The sequence below is a fragment of the Sphaeramia orbicularis genome, chromosome 7, assembly GCF_902148855.1.
Source record: "Sphaeramia orbicularis chromosome 7, fSphaOr1.1, whole genome shotgun sequence".
NCBI lineage: Eukaryota > Metazoa > Chordata > Actinopteri > Kurtiformes > Apogonidae > Sphaeramia > Sphaeramia orbicularis.
This window is the reverse complement of record NC_043963.1, coordinates 4899344-4922584: the sequence shown is the minus strand read 5'-3', so window position 1 is coordinate 4922584 and position 23241 is coordinate 4899344. Positions and strand designations below refer to the sequence as shown.

At 37.1% G+C, this 23241-nt stretch overlaps 1 protein-coding gene across 1 annotated transcript; it reads left to right on the top strand.

Annotated features, from left to right (window-relative positions):
- Positions 1-1908: 1908 nt before the first annotated feature.
- mapre1b (microtubule-associated protein, RP/EB family, member 1b) lies at positions 1909-22544 on the top strand. The gene is made up of 7 exons (XM_030139649.1): positions 1909-2062; positions 9069-9199; positions 13114-13259; positions 16054-16255; positions 17142-17245; positions 17329-17481; positions 20060-22544. Exons 2-7 carry the CDS (start codon positions 9079-9081, stop codon positions 20102-20104), a joined length of 771 nt encoding a protein of 256 aa, XP_029995509.1. The 5' UTR covers positions 1909-2062; positions 9069-9078; the 3' UTR covers positions 20105-22544.
- Positions 22545-23241: the final 697 nt, after the last annotated feature.

Below are 23241 nucleotides of genomic sequence, written 5' to 3'. Positions count from 1 at the left end.
TTTTTTTTAACCTCATAATGTTATGATGTGAGTTGTAGTCCTGGTTTTTCGATCATTTTGATGTATTTTCTGAAGCTGATTCAACATTTTCTCACATTTTTGTTTTTTTTAAATAAGATCAGATTCTTGACACATGATTATATTCTCACAACAAACCAATTATGTGTATTTTTGCATCTGGTTTCTAATTTATTACTAAAAATTACTCCTTCAGTCATTTCTTCTTCTGAGCAGATGATTGTTAGCAGTGGTTTTCCATTGCATGTGTGTGTGTGTGTTTTTGTTTTTTTTTTTCATTTTAACTGTTTAAAAGACGACTCTGACAGATGAAGAATGTGATGTAAAATGATTTTTATTGTTTATTCCTTGACGTGGTTGAACTGACTTTTGAACAGAATATTAAACATAATGTTCATCTGTGATTGTACCGTAAACACTTTGTGTGTTCAAGCTGATTCTGTGGAGAAATTACAGGTTTTTTCTCTTTTGCACATAAATGTCATCTCTTTATCTGTGGTTATTGGATATTTTCAGTAACTATGCAAATGTTGAATACAGTCTTATTTTCATAGGAGGACGATAATAATGGAAATAAAAAAAGTCATTTTTTCACCTGTGCGTCGAAGCTGAACTTTTTTCCACTTGAGGTTCAGAACTTATACAGTTAACTCATGTTGAAGACGAATCAATTTAAGTCAAATATCCAATTGTATTTGTTTTTGCCAGTTTAACCATGTCAATTTTACACTTATTATTTTCATTCATTTTACATTTGTTCATTTTTTTAATTTAATGTTTAGATTTTTTTTTTTTTTTTTGGCGAATTCAACATTTAAGTAATAATTTAAATAAGAAACAATAACATTTAATATTGTAATTGGCTCGTGGTTAGTTGTATTAAGATAAAAACCTGCATCTTCATCACTAACTGAATAAATCTAGGCTTTTTTTTTTTTTTTTTTACTTTGTTTTACGGCAGCGTATTAGGGCCCCAAGTTCTTTGTTCACAACGATAAAGAGAATAATTGTAGAGCATAGTAACATGAGAAACAGAATGCCAGGGAGAGACATATACAGACAGCGGAGAAAAACAACTATAGATAGATAGATAGATGGAAACATAAAATGGTTATGACATTTTAAAAACATTCAGTGATAAACAGTTTTCATATGTGTTAACAGCTTTTTTGTTCAAGTGAAATAGTTAAGTACAATTCAGTTTCATTAAGTAAAATGGAAAAATAGAGATGAAGATGAGAATTTACTCTTGTGGATATAAAATTTGCCGAAAATAATAATTAAATTAATTGCCATTCATTTGTTTGTGTCCTTTTTCTTTGTATGAAAACCAAAAATGATACGTTCAAATTTTAACAAGAATCCTGAATATATCAAGGCTTCTTCACTTTTTTTTTTTTTTTTTTTAATTTTCTTTATTCAAGTTCTTTGCTTACAATGACAAAGAATAATTGTAGAACATAGTAACACAAGGAATATAAGAATGACGGGCGGAGCATATACAGAGAAAGCTCAAACAGTAAAAAAAAACCCAAAAACTAAACAACAAAAAACATATACTGTATATGTATACATATATTATAAACATAAAATGGTTCTGACATTTTAAAGACATTCAGTGATAAACAGTTTTCAGATGTGTTAACAGCTTTTTTGTTCAAGTTCTGTAAAATAGTTGATGAGTACAATTCAATTTAATTAAGGAAAACAGGGAAAATAGAGATGAAGACGAGAATTTTCATTTTAAGAATTTACAATTTAAGTGGCTTAAAAAAAAAAAAAAAAATTAAGTGGCTTCTCCACTTCCTCCTCCATCCTTGCCGTCATTACGTCTGCTGTTGCGTCACACGTTACGTATGACGTTAGGGCGTTACCCACTGGTCCTGACGTCACTGTCTCGGTCCTTCCGCTGCCGGTAGAGTGAACGTGAAGACGGGCAGAAGAAAAGCAGAAGTATCCGCTCCGGGTTCTTATGACACAGAGATAGAACCGACACCGACGAACCACCGAACCCGACGACTGTGACCCGAATCTGCTCCTGAAGGTGAGTCCAGACCGCCGACAAGCCCCGGCCCGGCTGCGGTAATCAGCCGGCATGTGAGCGGTGCTTAGCGGGCGCTGTTAGCTCCGACATTAGCCTGTGACTGGCACGAATGGAACCCGGGATGGGTCCGTCTGAGCCCCGGAGAAGGCGAACCGAGCCGAGCCGTACCTCCGGGGTCGGCCCCTCTGTCCCAGGACCGTAAACCCCGAACAGAACCTGTCCGCTCGGACTGAAACACTTTGTAAAAGTTTTCCGCTCTAACTGCTACATGCTAACTCCGGCTAACGAGCCGCCCGGTGCGTCCAGGGCGGGGAAACCGTCCGAAAGCCCGGTGAAGTCCGTTAGCATCCGGTCGGGTTTGGCTCCGGTGGAGACGGCGGCTGTGTATTACCACTGTTACCGGTTCCTTCTCGGTTACCGGTGTCGGTAAATGAGCTACGGGTTTTGTAACCTCTGTCCAGGGGTTAGGTGGTTCCTCTGTGGCCGCAGAGCTAAGCTAAGGCTGCTAACATTTAGCTAACATTAGCCTGGAAGTTTTAACACGGGCCTGTTGCGTTTATCCACGAATTTCTACTGAATGAACCATGTTTGGATTCTTAACGTTTAATTCATCAATCATTCCTCTTATTTATATTTGAGATTAAGGGTTTAACTACACGATTAACCACACACAAACAACCGTCAAATACAAACAAAGTTACTGATGTTGCACAGATGTTTAGAGTTGAACATATGCACAAAAATAACAGACTAAATATTTGACACTGTTTTCTTCTCATTCTTCTGTTTTGTTTGAGTTATTTTGACGTGTTATTATCTCTGTACAAGACTCAACAACATGGCCAAAAGTACTCCGAAGCTTTAAAAGATTCTCATCAATCACCATTGTTAGTTACTGTCATAAATACCATTATGTCTGTCCAGTTTACAGGCTGATGTTTGGGAAATGGAAGAAACCACAGGCAGAAATTATTATTTACACATAAACAGAGATGGAAGTGATGTTAAAGACACCTGTAGTTTCTGATTATGAGATGTAGTGCAGATTTTATTCATGAGAACACAAAAAATAACGTTAAACTTTTAATAAGATGAAGACAATAAGAATGACAAAAGTGACATGAGTGAGGCAAACCCAGATTTTCAGAAAATAAAATTAGATATACTTTATTGATCTGCCAAGAGGGAACTTCAAATGTACAGCAGAACAAGACAATATGCATTAAATACGATAGAAAAATACAAATAAAGAAAAGGTATAAAGTAGATGAAATTGTTCTGTTTTTTCTGACATTAAATCAAAATAAGTGACAAACAAGATGAATTTAATAAATCTGTAAGTATAATATTCGGTTATTATCACTGTAATATCTTTTTTTATTAAACATCACAATATACAAGAATAGTTAAGTCAAACTCAGCTTCACTGTACACTGTTAAAAACAACCAAATCTGAAACAAGATGCTGCACGTTAGTCGTACAAAATGTGAACATAAAATAAACAATGAAAACTAGAGCAGAGTCTTATTCCAAGTCAAAAACCAAAAGGACAAAATAGGTTTTAAGATGGATTTAAAAAAAATTTAAACAGCAATACATTTCAGTCGGCACAATGTGGTGAAAATATCTAACCATGATATCAGTGTGTTCACTTTGTTCTAAACTTAAAACGTGTAATATGACATTTGTTGCGTTTCTTTTCTAGTTTTTCATAGTTCACGTGTGTTACTATCAATGGATCCGTAATATCACCATATACACACATTAAATAACTGCGTAGACTTAAATTAACATTACAGTTCAGAGTCAGTTATTTATGCAGCTCTAGAAACTTAGAAACATTCTGAGTTTTAATCGATCATGTATTAAAACAATAAAAAAACATAATAATATAATTATAATAATATAAATAATTATATGGGAATCATCATAGCCACTGGTCTCCAAGAATATGCTTTAAAATGATAATAGGAAGCACTATGTAATTAATATTTAAGTTTATTTCCTTTATTGAGTTTTTAATGGTCAGTGTGATGTGACTCATACCTCATATTGATCCTTTCATATCCATTATATCGAGTATCATTACAATACATTTACTGTAAAACCAATGACCAGGTTCTGTAAAAAGACCACATGAGAACATCTATTCTTATCTTTTATCTTTTATTTTAATTAATTCTTTATGCGTTTTTCTCAGTTTTTGTTGTACTTTCTTTTTTGTTTTTATTAAGCTTTGATCCAAATTTGACTCTAGTAGTGTGTTACATATCGGGCTGCAAATAAAAATTTTCTGGTTTGTTTTTACTTAAATTGTTTTGTAAAATTTCTGAAAATAATGAAAATATCGATAGGTGTCTAGTGAAATGTCTTACTTTGTCCTCAGATGTTCAGTTTAGTGTCATAACCTATGGAGACACAGTGTTTCTTCTTAATGACACTGACTGCAGCCTTTTAGTGGGTGGGTTTCTATCCATCACTGTTGATTCATCATCCTCATCATCAGTGTAAAGTCTCCCACAAAACCAGATCATGTGACACAGATCAATATTAATCAAAGGTCGATTAATCACCCACTTACCTCCATCAGTTTCTTTTTTTCTAAACCTGTATCTGTGCAGCTGTGGGTACAGGAACCACCCAAACTTTCCAGTATTAAAACTGCATTAATTCTTAAATAAGATGATGAAGACACTAAAACCTGACAATACACCCCTGACTTCTGCAGCTTCTCCTGTCAGTCCAGATAAAAACACCAAATATGAAGACACATTGCTGTGGAAAACAAAACACACGATTCTGGTCAATCCATGTATCATTCATTTTTTCATATTCAATTGGGAATCCACAATTAGAAAATGAAAAAAAATGACTTGTTATTTCATTATTCATGTACAAATCAAAACTCAAGAAAACCAATATTCAGAAAACAGAACACAACTCAAACAACAAGTACTGAAACGGACAAATCTGTAAACCAGTCTAACAGTCTGAGACCAGCATATGTTATGAATAATTTAATACAAATAGAACAATGAGACAAACTGTGCTGCGCTAAGATAACACTAAGGATGATTTCTACCACTGTCACTGAACGAAACAAAGAAGAACCAAACTAATGGTCACATTAAGGAGAGATATTTTTGAAAAAATGTTTGTAAATTTTCTCATTTTTATTTTGTTAATATTTTTGCATGGTTTTGCTCTTATTTTCCTTATTTCCATCATTATGTATATTTTTATTTTCTTGTAAATTTCCTATTTGTTTGGGGTTTTTTTGTATTTATATTTTTGCTGATTTAATATTAATGTTCTTGATTACTGTGCCCATATTTATTTTTTTCTCTGATTTTTGTTCATTTTTGTGATTATTTTGTTCATTTTCTCAGTGATTTTCTTCATTTTGTTTGTGTTTGTTCAGTCTTTTATGATTTTTTTTTGTTAATTTTCTTAATTTTGTACATTTATTGATTATTTCTTTTCTTTTTCATTTTTTTGGTCATGTTTGTTCATTTTCTCAGTGGTTTTGTTTAAATTTTTTATTATCTCTGTTTTGGTCAAACAAGTGCTTCAGTTTTACAACTCTGTAAAGACAGGAGGGGGAAAAATCAAGCTAAATCTCAGACTCACTGGCTGTTAGTACAAAGGAGAGCTGCAGAAGTATTTAGATCTGGGCAGCTCGTACAACAAGTCGACTACTTTGAGTCTTTCGAACCTCTCATTTTTGACAGTTTTAAAGGGAATCCTATCTTTTCACTGCTTCCCTTTCCTCTTTCCACCGTTTGCTCCTCTCCTCATACTGAGCGTCTTTACTAAATGCTTGCGTTCCAGTTGTTTGCTTTAGTTTAACTCTACCTGTAGCTGTGGCTGGTCTTCTACTTCAGTTTGTCTCTCATACTGTTTAGGATGTCGTCTCTCCAGGTGACTGAACAGGTTCGTAGTGTTGACATCCGATGTGCAAACTGTGTCTGTGCAAATTTAGCAAATTACTGTTGTTTGCACTTTGTCGTTTGGGAAAAGCCAAACCAATTCCATACGATGGAAGTGCAGTTCTTTTTAGGAAGCAACTCGTCCGTTTCACTGTCAGCCACGACTCCCGCTACACAACGTGGACGTCAACCGATGTGATGCGTCTGTGCGTCAGTACATAACTCCACCTAGAGCCGCTGAATCCTCTATGTCTCTGATCACATCAGATTATAGATGATTCCACCATCTCTCTGGTTTGTTGGATCATCAATAGTGATGTCCCAGTCTGGATTTTTTTGCATCCATTCCGATATTTGTTAAGATTAGTTTTGCCGATACCGATCTGATCCAATACTTTTTACAATGAAATTTTGATTTAAATTTGGAGTAATTATTCATGTTATTATACTATTATTTTACTGTAGATCACAGTTGGTTTGAATGTGGAACCTGAACTAAAACAACTCTGACACCTTTGACTCTGAATAACTTTAGTATCATTTTTGCACTTTCCAAATTCATACTGTGGGACAAATTAGAACCTTTGGCAGGCCGGTTTTGGTCCGTGGGCCGTATGTTTCCCACTGCTGTAGCGCGTCTATGGACAGGTCCATCCAGGGATCATATGGGGGGGGGTGTTCAGTGCTGTGCATTACTGATGCGTGGACCAGCGGGTTACTTGGGGTTCAGGTTGGGTCGGGTCAAAAGAATATCAGTTTATTTGCGGGGCATGTTGGGTCGGGTCAAATAATTCCACAAAAGCCCCACAGGTTGAAAAACACATACTCGCCCATCACTACCGTACATACCTCAGAATGAGTACACGCAGAGTGAAGGTGAAACCTATAGATGTTTTACTAATTCCTCTATGCCTCCCTCTGATGTGCAGCTAATTTTCCTTTTCCCTACCTTTGGAAACTTTAATTTGAGGGGGCAGGATGTTTGTTTGCCCCCCGGAACTGGGCCCAGATCGGCCCAATCTCGTGTCTAAATCCCATCCAATCCGATCTTTTAAAAAATGTCAGATTGGCAGCCGATGGCGATCTTTAGATCAGATTGGGACATCCCTAATTGTCAATACCTTCTAATCCTTCATGATTTAATATCGTCATATCACACACCCCAAAAACCAGCATAATGAAAGTGAACCAGTGATGCCAAAAAACTATGTTCTGTAGCTTTAAGAACCACTGGATTCAAACTGCTGCTCATGTGTTCGAACCCATGACTGGATCTTCAGATGTAGATATGAAATGGTCAGTTCTCTGGGGTTAAATGAGTGCAGATCCAGGGAGTCCATCTGAGGTGTTCTTCATGTAGAACCTGCAGATGTTCCCCTTCGGTACTGGTGAAGGGTTCTCCTCATTCAGACTGTGTCAGCGCGTACATGTACCAGATTACACGACTCACATGATGAAAACTCTGCCGCATCACCCAGAGGAGAAGATAAAGGCTCTTTGAGAAATGAGACACAGTTCAGGGCGTGTCCACACTCATGGGTTCATTTAAAAACTATGTGTTAAAGGAGGGTGAAACATGTTCTCCATCCAGAACAGAACCCAGCCTCTGGTTCAACAGTCAGTTTACAAACATGAATACACTGATCAGAAGTCAATAAATACCCTGATTTCATGTCTGTTTGCTTTGGCGGATCATTAAGAACAGCTCATACAGAGGCCTGTGTTTGTCTGAGAGTCGACTTATAACCTGGGATGATACAGACTGTTGTTCATCAAACAGATCAATAACTGATATTCACAGCAAAAAAAAACACAGTTTGTGTCAAATTTAGAGCAACTTCAACACAAAAAGCCTTCAAGCAGAATGTCAAATTAGAGGAAGTCCAGTCCAGTAATACTGAAGTTTTTGTCAGTTTTCACTTTGAACTGGAGAATGTGGTTTAATCAGACAGAGCCGATAATGAAACTAATTACCAATCAATGTGACAGTAAAAATAAAAATACAGGTCTCAACTTGTAGAAAAACTGGAAACACTTGTCATCTGTCAAATCCAATAAAGTAATAAACTGTATGTTGAAAGTCGGCAATTATGTGACTAAACTAGGGATTTTAGTGTAACAGAAACGTTACGACGTCTCTATTTGAATGTTTTGTGAGATTTGATTGTTTTTTGTTTTTTTTTTAAATTGATGTTAATGGGGTTTCACTTCTACTTGTGAACTATTTGTGTGTTGCAGTAACAGGTTTAATGCATTTACTCTTGTCTTCACTGCAGTTTTTGTTGTCTGAAAGGTTATTCTGCTTTAATCCTCCGGTTTCCCACCAACAGGGGTCCTTTAACCACCGAAAATGAGTAGTAATGTCCAAATGTTCATATGGTTTGTTTTTATTTATTTATTTATTTATTTCATCAACTTGAACCATAGATAAAAATACCAAATCCTCAATAACTGACATTTTTTTTTTTTTTACCGTTTTAATTCCATGTTTATAATGTAAACAAACCATATATTTTTATGCCAGAAACACAAAAAAATATTCTTTTTTGTTTTTGTTCAACATACAACGTAAAATTGGAAGTTTATTTTTGATTTTTTTTCATCCTGACGTATGTCAATGATTAATACCAATATTGGTTTATATACATTATTATTTTTTATGCTAGGTCAAAAGTTAAATGCTAAAATGTGCCCGTGTGCATTTTTAGTTTTTTTTACTCACTTGGTAGAATGTGCTGATCATGCAAAAATGAACAACCTTTGAATTCTGACTGCAAAGAAATTGTGAAAAATAACACGACCTTTTATAACATGAGGTGTAAAGTGTGTGTGTGTGATACGTTCACCTGGATACAAGAGGGTTAAATGTGTCTGCATGTGTTTAATTGAACTATTGTTGTTTCTGTATCTGCACTGTGTGTGTGTTACTACTGTATATATGAGAGTTAGTATTGTAATATGATCAGGCATATTTTGGATTTGTCTGTCATCATGTAACACCTCCCTCCTCCTCCTCCTCCTCCTCTTCTTCGTTCTAACAGACTAATGACAGTTAAACCCTGTTGTGTGTCCTCAGGCGACTGACGATGGCTGTGAACGTCTACTCCACCTCAGTGACCAGCGACAACTTAAGTCGTCATGACATGTTGGTGTGGATCAACGAGTCCCTACAGATGAACCTGACCAAGATAGAGATGTTGTGTTCAGGTACGCCCGTCCGTCACAGGACTTTTCATCCACGTTCTGGCCCGGTCCCAGTTCAGGGTGCGGCTCAGACATGTGTCATGGTTGTGTGATTTCAGTTGTGTTGTGGGGCTTATGTGGACAGTATGAGAACAGAAACAGCCAAGCCTCATGATCACATGAAATAAAAACTCGAGCTGTCAAAATTAACACGTTAACGCGGATTAATCCGTCATCGTGATTCATCTGATTCTGAATGTTAACTCCATGAACCCATCTGCAGTAGAATGACTGTAAAAGTCTCCTCCAACACATTTGGGCCAGTTTGTCCCAGTAGAGTTGCCGTTAACGCACATGAACAAGGATGGAAGACCATAAACAGCACGTTGGCCCTCTGGATGGAAATATGAGGACTAAAAAAAACCAAGACAGAACAGTTGGATACAGTTGTTGAGTTGAAACTAGGGATGCACCGATAGCAGTATCAGGTATTGGTCCGATACTGAGTGTCTGTAGTAATACTCATACTCATGGTCCGATACAAACATACACACTTGACGGCAGTGTGACGTTCACCTCATAGTGCAGTAGGTACGCGGCGGAGGAGTAATGTCAGCAGTGTGGAGATTTTTAAAAATAAACGACGGCGACTGAAAGTAACAAAGAGGGATACGGACAGAGCCTTCTGTCTGTCCTCTGTGTACATTCCACACATAATTCTGTTTTCCGGGAGCTAGCGGATGTGTACCCAGAGCCAAATAAAGATCAGCATAGTATCTTATAAGGCTCTGTGTGAACCCAGATGGAGAAGCAGGACCACCGGGAACCATGGAGGTAAAGGATCTGTTCAAAGAGCGACTGTGAGTTAGAGAAAAACTACTGACACATTTATAACAACTACCCTCAACAATATCAACATTAGTATCCACATTAGTAACGCCTATTCTGTCGTCTCCATGTTTGTTATTATTGATTTGACTCTTCTTCGTGGTATTTGTCCAGTATGGTTAATTAAGAGCGGCGCCCCCTGGTGGATTAATTGACAAATGCTCATTCCAACACATTAAATGTCAGCAGCAGCACTTTGTTCCAGTCAGACTAATGACAACGACAATAAAGCACATTTACAAAAGGAACTAAGAACTGGAATGGGATTATTAAGTACTCATATCAGTACTCGGTATTGGCAAGTATTCAAATGTAAGTACTTGTACTCGGTCTGGAACAAAATGGTATCGGTGCATCACTAGTTGAAACTGTTGAAGGTGTTTAGAAATAACATTAAGTGCAGATGTATTCCCTTCTTTCTTGTGTCTGTTTGCTCATGCAAAATGAAACACGATTAATATAGATCAGAAATGAATGATCTTTAATCATGATTAATTGCAGGGTTTATGCAGGTCATTAAAAAGCATTAAAAGTCATTAAATGGATTTTGTGAAAATTAAGCCCTTAAATTGCATTAAAAAGCATTAAATTTGATGTCCAGAGGCATTAAAAATTAAATACACTTGATGGAAACAATGCATTGTATTCATGATTTATTATGATTATATAAACATTTAATAATTTTAATCAGAAGTATAGTGTGATGATTGACAGGCCGAACCCTTTAAGTGGTTATAGTTTATGGCCAATACACGAAGTCACAACACCAGTTGCTTGGAATTCAAACTTCTGTGAGCATGTTCATGCTGTGGTGAAAGAGTGGAGGGAATATTAACAAATGTGGGAAAAATTGGAAAATGCAAGTTTCAGGAGAAGTGGTTGGAGGAGGAACTATTCAGAACCTGGTTAAAGCCTGCTGACGGTAAACCGGCATAAAACTATGTATAAAACTGTATCTGCAGTTGGACATGGGCATTAAGTGTGTTTAAAGTGGATTAAAAAGCATTAAATTAGATTTGCTGATATCTGCAGAAACCCTGAATCAAAATTAATCCATGGCAACCCTGATTAATCTGATTAAAATTTTATCGTTTGACCGCACTAATAAAAGCTGATTATATTAATTAGCTGATTAAATTATATTAACATTAATTTGTCAAAATGCAAAATTCTCCCACTTTGTGACTTTGATCCTGACAAAACTTTGCATTTTAGCGACAAACCAGTGTAATAATGTGTCCTGAAAGCACACAGCTGAGCCATGGTTCAGGTGAACACACCGTCTGTTGGATGGTTTAATACTCATGTGCAGGTTCATGCCTGTTCTATTTTCTGTCTGGCTTTTCTTTAATATTTAAACTCCTGGTTTAGTGCAGGGTTTCAAGGTGTGTCTGTGCACAGGATGTTGGCTTTAACCCCTGTGGAAAAATAAATTAGTCCCCTGGATTTATGTCAGTCAATCAAAACTAGGGTTGAATATTGTTCTTTTAACGTTCACCAGAATCAGATCTCTTAAAACATTTCAAACAAATATATGATGAATGGAGTTCACTCTACCTTCAGCCTGGTCCTTCCACCGTATTTGTGTTAATTTTAGATCAAATTAAAGAGAAAGTTGGAGACAAGATGGATTTGTATTATGAAGGCGACTGTTCTTAATTTCACATCAACTCACAGTAAAAACAGTTGTTAGTTTCATCCATAAATTCATGTGATGGTTTTTATTTAATGCAATAAAAAAAAAAAAAATGGAACAACTGGTTTAACCTCTTCCCTCCGTCGAATCAGTGTTAATTTCATCTGATCAGATCTGTTTATGTGTGAGAATGTGTGTGGTCGACTCTGGTGTTGGATGCAATTTTCTGTTGGTGTTGAATGGGACTTTCTGTTTTGGTCAGTGTTTAATGTGATTTTCTGCATTTTCATCTGATGTTCAGTGGGATTTTCTGTGTTTTTGTCTGATGTTGAATGTGATTTTTTGTGTGTGTGTTTTTGTCTGATGTTGAATAGGGCTGGGTATCATGGCGAATTTCGATTTCGATTCATAAGGTTCTGAATCGATTAATTGTGATTTGATTCAGTATTAATCAATTCATTCAGATTCATTCAGTGATAGCAAAGTACAATTTTGAGTTGCAACCAGATTATTTGACTACTGCCGCCATGCAACACAGAATTAATATTGATATTAGAAAGGAAATAAATCTGACATTTCATCAGTAAACAGATGAATCTGCTCTGAAAGAATGAACAGGACACAAACATGTCCATGTTTCTCCAGTGGTTCAGAACGGACTTCTTCGGTATCTTTCTTCTGTTTTATACCTGCTGCTTCTAGTCTTAAGGCACATTACTATCACCCTGGGGCACTGACACCAGTTTGTCCCTCCTGAAACAGAATCATGTTGGGCCCTTGGTACAAGAAACTCACAAGAGGGGGAGGGTGGGCGGAGCTTCGTGATTTCAGCTTTACTATTCCTCTAACTCCGCCCTCAGCCTCAGGTGATCCAAGTTAATATTTCTAGAATGACTGGCTTCCGCGACCCACCTCCGCCGGCCAGTTCCTCCACACTGCGGGTTCGAGTTTGAGGCCGGGAGGACCTCCCACAGAGGGGTTTTCCACACCCTTCCTTCGCGTCCTTCCCGCACCAGAACCGTCATGAGCACGACCAAGACGCCTCGTCTCCACGAGGGGCTCACGAGATGGAGCCGGCTGCGCTTCCATGTTGGTGGTTTCTGGGTCATTTACTTGCGGTCCTGCTCTGAAAAATCGATCTCATCCACCATTAATCGATTGCGCAAAATTAAAAAGAAATTGATCCAAAATCGATCAAATCGATTTTTTTGCCCAGCCCTGTTGTTGAATGGGATTTTCTGTGTTTTCTTCTGTGTTGAATGAGATTTTTGGTGTTTTCGTTGGTGTTAAATGGGATTTTCTGCGTTTTCTTCTAATGTTGAATGTGATTTTCTGTGTTTTGGTTGGTGTTAAATGTGATTTTCGGTGTTTTCATTGGTGTTGAATATAATTTTGTGTGTTTTTGTCGGCGTAGGTGCCGTCTACTGCCAGTTCATGGACATGCTGTTTCCCAACTCAGTGCCTCTGAGGAAAGTCAAATTCGGTGCCAAACTGGAACACGAGTACATCCACAACTTTAAGCTCCTGCAGGTCGCCTTCAAAAAGATGGGCGTCGACAAGGTGAGTGATTTACGACGGCAAATTACACGGTGTACGAGGCCGAGCGGCACGACATGTTCACACTGATAAGTACGACTCCTTTAAGTGTTTTCATGAAAGAGGAGCGAGTCGGCGAAAGTAACAAACAGAAGACGACTGACAAACACTAATGGAATAATAATAGAATAATACTAGAAGGGGTGGTAACACTAATAGAATAATACTCAAAGAATATTAGAATAAAACTAGAATAATACTAGAATAGAACTAGAAGGGCTGATGATCCAGAACAGGAGCAGAGGCTCTGAACAACTCCTTCAATACTCAGTTTATAAAACAGTCCAGGTCATAAGACCCGTTTCCACAGCAGCAGCTTCAACATTTACACTTAAAGTACCCACTGAAAAACTGTCCCTCGACCCCAAACGTTCCCTGATTAAAGCTCTTAGTGGAGGGCAGGACTTTACAGATTCCTGGAATTCTTGGGGGCGGGGCTATGTGTTGAAGAATGCTGCAATTTCTTTATTATTTTACTCATTTTGTTGATTTTTTTTTTTTTCTTTTGGTTTTCTGTTCAGTTTGTTTTTCTCATTTTTACTCCTTTGTTTGTTTTGCTCAGTTTTTCCTCATTTTGTTATTTTGTTCAGTTCATTTATTTTGTTCATTTTGTTGATTTTTTTTCTTTGTTTTCATCTTTGTCTTTTTTCGTCTTTTTCTTTGTTGTCTTCATCTTTTTTGTCTGTCTTCATCTTTTTCATCTTCGTCTTTTTCTTTTTTCTCTCTTTTTCATTTCCTCTTTTTCTTCTTCTGTCTTCATTTTCATTATTTTCATCTTCCTCTTTTTTTCTTCTTTGTTTTCTTTGTCGTCATCTTTTCATCTTCTTCAGTATCTTCTTCGTCTTCTCTCTTCTTCCTCGTCTTCTTCAAAAATAAATCCATCCTCCCACTTCACATTTTCCTTTTTCCTAAATATAGCATCAGTGTAAGTCACACCTTCAAATACTTTCCTAATCTTTCATCTTCTTATCGGTCTGATCTGTTGATAGCAGATGGATCGTGGTTCACCGTCTCCATGTTTCCCACCCATAGACTCTCCACTGTGTTAAATGTGTTCTGTGGTCCATGTTCTGCACCGGTCCACCGTAGACATCAGGGTTTTAGATTCTACATCTGTTACATTCATGGATACAGTTGGATCCCTGTTGTTTTTTTGTTTTGTTTTTTTTGTCGTCGTCAACTCGTCCTGACCGGCCGAGCTGCTTCTGTTCATCAGATCATGACTCATTTAGTTTATTTTAGGTGTTTGTTCACTCATCTGATGCTGCCGTCTGTTTCTTGTGTCGTGGTAGTTTCTGTCTGTAAATACACTCACCCACAGTCGAAGCTGATACAGACTGAAAATATCACACAGTCACAGTGGAAACAATTGGAGTTTTACACATTAACATTGTTGACGAAGGAAAACAAACAGATGGTATTTATCACATGACAAATAAACGTCAAATATTCAGTGTATTTATTTATTTATTTTTAGGGATGCATGATAATTTTTTTTTTTTTTTTTTTTTACAACCGATACGATAACTTCCTGCTTCTCATAACTGATACCGATACCAAACACCAATAGTTCCTATTCTTCCAATTCTTTTTTTCTTATTTCCAGTCAGTGTTAAACTCCGTTAATAGTCCAGTATAGGCTTCTACAGAAACCAAAAGCCTACGTCTGCTTCAAATGGACAACAGACCAAAGGTTTTGAGTTTGAACTGTTTATGTCCACAGACAGAATTTAATGATAATCGACCGCTGTTTTCACACATTAAGCTCCGTTCAGCCTTTTCTCTATAATGTGTCCCTATGGAGAGGACAAGGCTGAACATGGACAGCATCCATTAAACTGGGGTTGGGATTTTTGCAGAGGTGAAAGTGGGCGTGGCTACAGATGTCCACACCTACTTTTTTGTTCACAGAGGCCTTTCCAGCGACACTACAAGACTGTCATTAATGAGGAAGGAGGAAGAACTTTGACCATTTAGAAAAGGAATTACCAATTTGTTAGACATGTTTGTGATATATTATGTTTTTGTTTGTTCAAAAATAATAATATTTGAGCATTGAGACCTGATGGATCAAATATGACACAAAATTGAAAATCATTCATGGAAATTCTTACTTGAAAAGTTTTTTTTGGTTCAGAAGGACCAGTAAAGGCTCAAGTTTTAAAGAATTGGAATTTTCTGTCAGTGATTTAATGGTTCAGGCTTTAAAGGGTTAAAGTCAGTTTCATGTCTCATTCTTTACTAAAAACCAATGATTTTAGTGTTTATAGTGTATTTCTGCCTATTTTCTGTGTATTTTGGCAGATTTTTGTGTCTGTCAGTGCTTTTTTGTGCATGTTGGTGTATAATAATACACTTTTACACTAAAGACTAAAGACAGTTTCATGTTTCACTTTTAGCTAAAAAAACAGGGATTTTGAGGATAATGTCATAAACTAGAAGTGTGTGTTATTTTCCTTCTGTTTGTAAAAGTGTTACAGTCCTTTTATTTGACTTTAAACACAAGAATTGGACACAAATATGACCTGTTTTAAGTCCGACATTTAACATTTAGTTTCAGTCTATTCTTTTAAGACAGAAGTAGAACTAATAAAAACCTGCACTAAAACTAATGTAAGAATTGGACCAGAAATGTGTTTTTTTCATCATCAGACTCTTCTCAGAAGGTGAAATCACCATCTCTGAATCTGAATTTAAGTTCACACGTTCATGTTCGTACTGGTCGTCTTCAACTCCTCCTCCGCTCTGTGTTTTCCAGATCATTCCGGTCGACAAACTGGTGAAGGGGAAGTTCCAGGACAACTTCGAGTTCGTCCAGTGGTTCAAGAAGTTCTTCGACGCAAACTACGACGGGAAGGAGTACGACCCGGTGGAGGCGAGGCAGGGCCAGGACGCCATGCCCACGCCCAACCCCAGCACGTCAGCCCTCAACAAACCCCCCAAGAAGGTCCTCAGCCAAGGTGAGGGGCTTCCAGAAGGACGAAGAATGGATCATTTCATCTGTGAACTAGAAGCACTCGGAGAGCGCAGACCTCCGCCAAGGCTGATCAGTGGCCCCCCCCCCCGTGGGCCCCCCCCACCCCCGATCACCACCAAAATTTAATCATTTCTTCCTTATCCCATTTCCAACAAACCCTGAAAATTTCATCAAAATCTGTCCATAACTTTTTGAGTTATGTTGCACACTAACGGACAGACAAACAAACAAACAGACAAACAAACCCTGGCAAAAACATAACCTCTTTGGCGGAGGTAAATATCAAAGAATAAGATCAAGTCATTCAAAAAGGGGGAAGTTATCATTAACATGAGCAAAAATGAAGAAAAGAACAAAGAACATGCACAAAAAATGAAAATAATGATGAAATTTATAACATAATGAATAAAATAATTGACTAAATGAATTATTATTTAGTGTTATTATTATTGTAATACCCCTCTGTTCCATCTTATTATTATTGTTATTATTATAATAATGCCCACCTGTTCCATCCTATTATTGTTATTTTTTATTATTATTATTGCTATTATTATTATTATGCCCCTTAGTTCCGTCTTATTATTATTATTGTTATTATTATTATAATGCCCCTCTGTTTTGTCTAATTATTTATATTATTATTATTAATTATTATTATTGTAATACCCCTCTGTTCCATATTATTTTTTATTGTTATTATTATTATTGTTATTATTTTTATGCCTCTCTGTTCCATATTATTATTTATTATTCTAATGCCCCTCTGTTCCGTCTTATTTATTATTATTATTATTATTATTATTATTATTATTATTATTATTTATTGTTATTATTATTCTTCTAATGCCCCTCTTTTGCGTCCTCAGCCCCCCAGAGGCCGCCCGTTGCCAAGGTAGCGCCCAAGATGGCGTCCCCAGGAGTGAGGAAGGCAGGAGGAGGAGACGAGGAGAGGGCGGAGCTTCTTAACGAGGTCAGACCAGGAGCGGTATTGGAGTCGGGTCACGTGGAGGCGTTTGGTGGGAAGCGTCCTGACTGTGAGCGTTTGTGTTTCAGTTGGAGATGCTGAAGTCCACCATCCAGGACATGGAGAAGGAGAGAGACTTTTACTTTGGCAAACTCCGGAACATCGAGCTGATCTGTCAGGAGAAGGAAGGAGAAGGAGACCCCACGCTGCAGAGGATCATCGACATCCTCTACGCCACAGACGTGAGTTCCACGCCGTTTAACCGTTTGACCGTCAGGCGGACGGAGGTTCACTCTGACCCACAGATCCTTAAAACACTTAGTATTATTATTGGTTCTGGGTCAAATGTTAAATACTATAACGTGTCTGTGCATTTTGTCCTCACTTGGTGGAAGGTGTTGGTGTAGGTGTTTAACCCTTAGTGGTCTGAACCTATTTTGGCCGTTTTTTGAGTACTTTTGACTTTGCCTTTATATACTATATACAGAAATGTTTACCATACCCATGTTTATCTTTTTTTCAGCACAACTTCATCTGTCTATTATTTTTTCACTTTATCCTACTATATCAACACAAAAGGACAAAAACACACAAAATTTATGAAATCCAATTTGAAAAATGTATATAATTTATTGCATAAATAACACAAAGATGCTTAACGAACCATTTCAAAGACTTTAAAAGTGAATATTGGTTCCAAATATTAGGTATATGAAATAAAAATAATAATAAACGAAAACTATACTCAAATATTTGACATAAAAGCAGATCTTTATATAGGCGTTTACTCCAGTTTTCTCACAACCCCCCCCCCGGTCCTCCCAGTTTCCACATCTAGTTCAGGTGGGGGTCATCCTCACCCTTACCTCTAATGCTAATGCAGTCTGTGGATTAGAATCCGCAGATTCAGTTTTTTTTCCGCTTTGAAAAAGGACAAAAAAAATAACGAAGATATGGTCAGAAATCTAATGCCCCCCCCCCCCCCACCTCATTTTTTTTCATACTTTTACTCACGTTTGTTTGCTCCAGTTTCAAACCATCATATCTCTGGTTGTATTTGCTGTATTAATATCAAATAAAAAGTGTCAGAGTGTTTCAAGTCCGCACTTTGCAATTGTCCCCAGTGGTCTATGTGACCAACCTCTGACGCTACGATGTGGTGAAAATGTCATGTGATTCCATCATGGGTCTGTGACCGTGGACCCCTAAGGGTTAACACTGTTTGTGATTTGCTGGTTTTAGTGTCTGGGTCAGAATTTAAAAAAAAAAATCAAGTAAAAATGAACAACTTTTAAATTCTGACCTGAAACAAATTGTTAAAAATAATTTGACCTTTTTATAACATAAAGTGTAAAGTGTGTATAATATTAAACTGTACCCTACACCCTGACACCTGAAGGTTAAAATAGGCTTTAGAACTATCAGGGTGAGGGTCCAGTTCACTCAGGAGTGCATTCATTTGACCCTTTATGAACTATTTAGTGAATGTTGTGATAAAACAGATGCAGATTTTTAGTCAAACCTCCGACTGAATCACAAACGTCTGGAGAAAACGAAGCCTGTTGAGCTGCATTTTCAGTTTCAGAAGAGCAGGTTTATTTGCATATGAACGAATTCAAGAACAGATGAACTGATGTTAAAGCAGGTCTGAACACAGACCTGGTTCATGCAGGGCGTTTTCCTCCAAACAGGACTTTTACAGTTTTTCTAATGTGTAGATTTGGTGTTCGTGCTGCTTTTGGAACTTCAGTTTCCTGAAGATTCTGCCCAAAGGATCAGTACAGTTTAATTTAATCTAATCTAATTTAATCTAATTTAAAATAATCTAATTTAATGTAATCTAATTTAATCCAATCTAAGAGGCTGATACACGTAACCAGGGATTTTTGAAAACGGAGACTTTCCTCTGCGTTTGTTCCTATTGTTTATTAGACAATGATGGGCACGCGCATCGAAAACGAAGGTTTCCTAAAACTAAAAAAAAGTGGAGATTTCGGCAAATCTTTGTTTTCATGTTTGCGTATAAATAGAGGGAAATGCGAAAACAGAGATTCAGTTTTTGAAGGAAATATTCTACCAAGTTCACATGTGATGATCCAGTTTAGAGGAAGAGGATGGAGCTGAGAAGTGACGTTACAAAGATTAAGAGAGAAAATACGGAAGTTTAGTGCTAGCAAATGTTAGCATCTTATAATAATAATAATAATAATAATAATAATAATGGATTAGATTTATATAGCGCTTTTCTATGAACGGATACTCAAAGCGCGTACAGAGGATCCATTATTCATTCACTCACAAATTCACACTCAGCATCTTAGCTAATTAGCGCCCACTGCATCTGTTTGTATTTACTTGATTTAAAATAAGGCTTTTAAGATAAGAGAGATAAGATACTTTATTGTCATTATACAAAATGTACAATGAAATTTAGGTGCACTATCAGGATGCAGACTCATAAATGATAATAGTAATAAATAGTGATAATAACTGTAAAAGTATATAATAAAAAACAAAATATGCGTCACTCACATTAACCTCCTCCATCTATCACATGTCAGTACGTCTCACACACATCAGTCCCACATTGTCATGCTTCATATTTAGTTTATTTTATTTGTTTATCCTTTCTCTGTTCTGTCCAGTTCAGTAGAAGGTGGATGAAGTCATCGTTTACGTCCATCATTAAACTCTGGAAACATCCTTTATCTGCTTCTGTAAAAGTTTGTGATGAAGTGAAAATGAAAACCAAACGCAGAGGTTAAAGCAGCTGGTTCGTTGGCGGCTCTGTCTAATCGCTGGCGGTGTGTGTTTCTGCAGGAGGGCTTCGTCATACCGGACGCTGAGGACCAGGAGGAGTTCTAAACCCAGACCGCCACAGCTGTTCTCCCAGATGCCCCGCCCCCTCCACCCACCCGCCGCCGTCACCTTGAGGTCATCTTCAGGCTGCGGCGTTTGGTTTTCTATTGGCTCCACCAAACCTGACCCCGAACCCCCCCCAGACCCGCCGGACTTTCTCCTCCTCCTCCTCCTCACAGTCTGAAAGCCTCAGCACTGCCTCTGACCCCTCCTACCCCGCCCTAAAGCCCCGCCCACCCCTCTCCCTCGCCCAGGTCTGGCCCCACGTGACCCAGACCTGGCGTTCGTAAACGGACTTTAGTGTGAAAAAACGCGGTGATGTTCAGTGTGTGTATTTGTACGTGTTGGACCTGCGGACGCCGTCGCCCCAGACTAAACCCCTCCTCTTTTCCACGCCACCGCCACGTTGTGCCTCTCCTTCTCAAACAGACATTCCCGACTCCACCCGAGGTGCGTTTTAGCCACGTTTACCCTCCACATGACCCAGCGTCCGGCGCACATCCACGTGAAGTGAGTTCGATCCGACTTGAAGGGCTCCGGGTTTAGTCTGGGCCGAGGCGCCGACCGGCTTCACCCGATTCCTCCTCCTCCTCTGACAAATCGTCGGCACCAGGACACGTCTTTCTTTCATCGTGTTCGGCTTCACCAGAGCTTTGTGTAATCTGCTGTTTTACTGTTTTCACTCGGTCCTGTCTATTTCCTGGACACCTGGTTCTCATCTGACTTTCATTTGGTTTGTGTCACTGAATCTTCAGACTCTAACGCAGCCTGTGTCACGTCCTGATTAGTAAATTAATCTGAGTAATTTTTTTATTAAACGGTCAAAACTCTGTGATTTCAGCCTCGTACATGTGACTATTAAGGTGAACTTTGGATTTCAGACCAAACGTGACATTTTTTTTTACTATTTTCTGACGTCGCAATCAAATAATCACCTCGTCCGTGTGATTTATATCCTGTATTAACATTTTTAACGCTTTAAAATCACATTAATCAACAACAACATATTACTTTCTCGATTTGTTTTGATTAGAAAATGTCAGAAATTGCTGTAAAAGTGACGAGTTAAATTTTTTTTTTTTTTTTTTTTTTTTTAACCTAAATACGCTCAGTTTCTGTCACAGAAAAGGAAAGAAACCAGAAAATATTCACCTACAAGAAGCTGAAATAAGAGAATTTTTGACGAATCGAACGCAGGCACGTTTCTTTACAGAGTCTATTTGCATGTGTCTAATTCCTGGGAGTCACAGTCGCCTCTCACAGAGTTAACGCCTTGTGGATCATCTGTTTTAAGGCGTCAGTTTTTTATTAAAGTGACCCTTAATCAGAACGTTTAAACCAACCAATCACTGTGATCCATGTGCTGAAGGTGCATTCAGGTGTCCCCTTTCTGTTTCCAGTTTTAACCGTCACTGTGTATTTCCTGGCTCTAATTTAAGACCATATTTGTTCCTATTTTGAACGACACACTGTTATTGGCGAACAGAACTCTATCTATGGCCTTATTCAGAAAATTCATTTATTTTTTTCATATACAAGATTATTCTTTCCTTTTTTTTTTTTTTTTATTTGACTTTAATGTACGTCTCTGCTGTTTTGGGCAAATGTTTGTATTGTTACGTAAATATTTTTAATGTGTTCTGAAAATAAACGACATTGGAGGTATTTTTTGGACGAGCGCTCGGATGTGTGGGGGCGGAGCCTGTCTTCCACCGGACGTTTCACATCAGCTGAAACGAGAGGGTTTTCAGTGAATTCACTGCTTTAAGTAACTTCCGGATGAGACGTAGAGAAGACGAGCGATAGAATCAAAGAATGAATGTCGTAGAAAAACCGTGTGCCTGGTTTCAGTCGCTGTTTCCTGGTCGTTGCCTTTAGTCCCGACAACAACAAAAAAAAAACGTATCTGAACTTTCATTTCTGATTCTATTTTTTAACAGAATGTATGTTTTTTTGTTTCGTTTTTTTTTTAAGTCATGTGCATTTACTTAAACTATATGAACAAAAGTATGTGGACACGTTGAATTCAGGTGTTTATTTTCTATTAAAACAATAACGACTAATGTTATAATATAGTTTTATATTACGGGATAAATATCATTGCAGTGGTTGGTTTGGGTTAAATTGATATGTTTACTTCTAAAATGACTGGGTTTTTTTATTTAATTTGGAAGAAAATATTGATGTTGACACATAAACATCAATATTTCCTTAAAGTTTAATGGTAGATTTTTCTTCCTCAGTGAGATGTGAAGAAAATAGATGGTTAGTTGTGGCAGAAAATCATTATTTACAGTCAGAACAGGAAAAATATTTTAGAAATTTAGAGGAAGAACATTTAAAATCACAGTCATGGATAAAAAAAAGCCAGTACATAAATATATTAGCAGTCACAAAATGCAAAAAAATGAGCGAACATGAACAAAATAGTGAAAAGATGAACAAATCTGCACTAAAAAATGAAATAAATAACGTACAAATGCGAGCAAAAACTGAACAAAATAATGAAAACAAATGAACCAAAAAACTAACAATATAAAAATGAAGAAACGCAGCAAAATTTTAAACAAAATCAACAAAATAATGGGAAAAAAATGACAACAAGGAACAAAATAATGGAAAAATGAACAAATGTGGACAAAAAATGTGAGCTGTGATGAAGGTAGATGGTTAATTGTGTTAGAAAATTATTTACAGTCACAACAGGAAAAATATTTTAGAAATTTAGAGGAAGAACATTTAAAATCATAGCCATGGATATTAAAAAAACAAGTATGTAGATATATTAGCAGTCACTAAATGCAAATATTAATATTTTATTAACAACAAAAGGAATAAATATGAGCAAAGTATTGAAAAGATTAACAATCCGAACAAAAAAAAATCATGAAATAATGTAAAAATTAACAAATGCAAACAAAAACTGTTACGAAATAATGAAAACAAATTAACCAAAAAACTAACTGTAAAAATGAAGAAACTGAACAGACGGTTAAAAAAAAAAAAAAATTATTTAAAAAACGACAACAATGAACAAAATAATGTAAAAATGAACAAAATAGTGAAAACAAATATACCGAAAAACTAACAAAATAATGTAAAAATGAAACGTAACAGAAAATTTACAAAAAAATTAGCAAAAT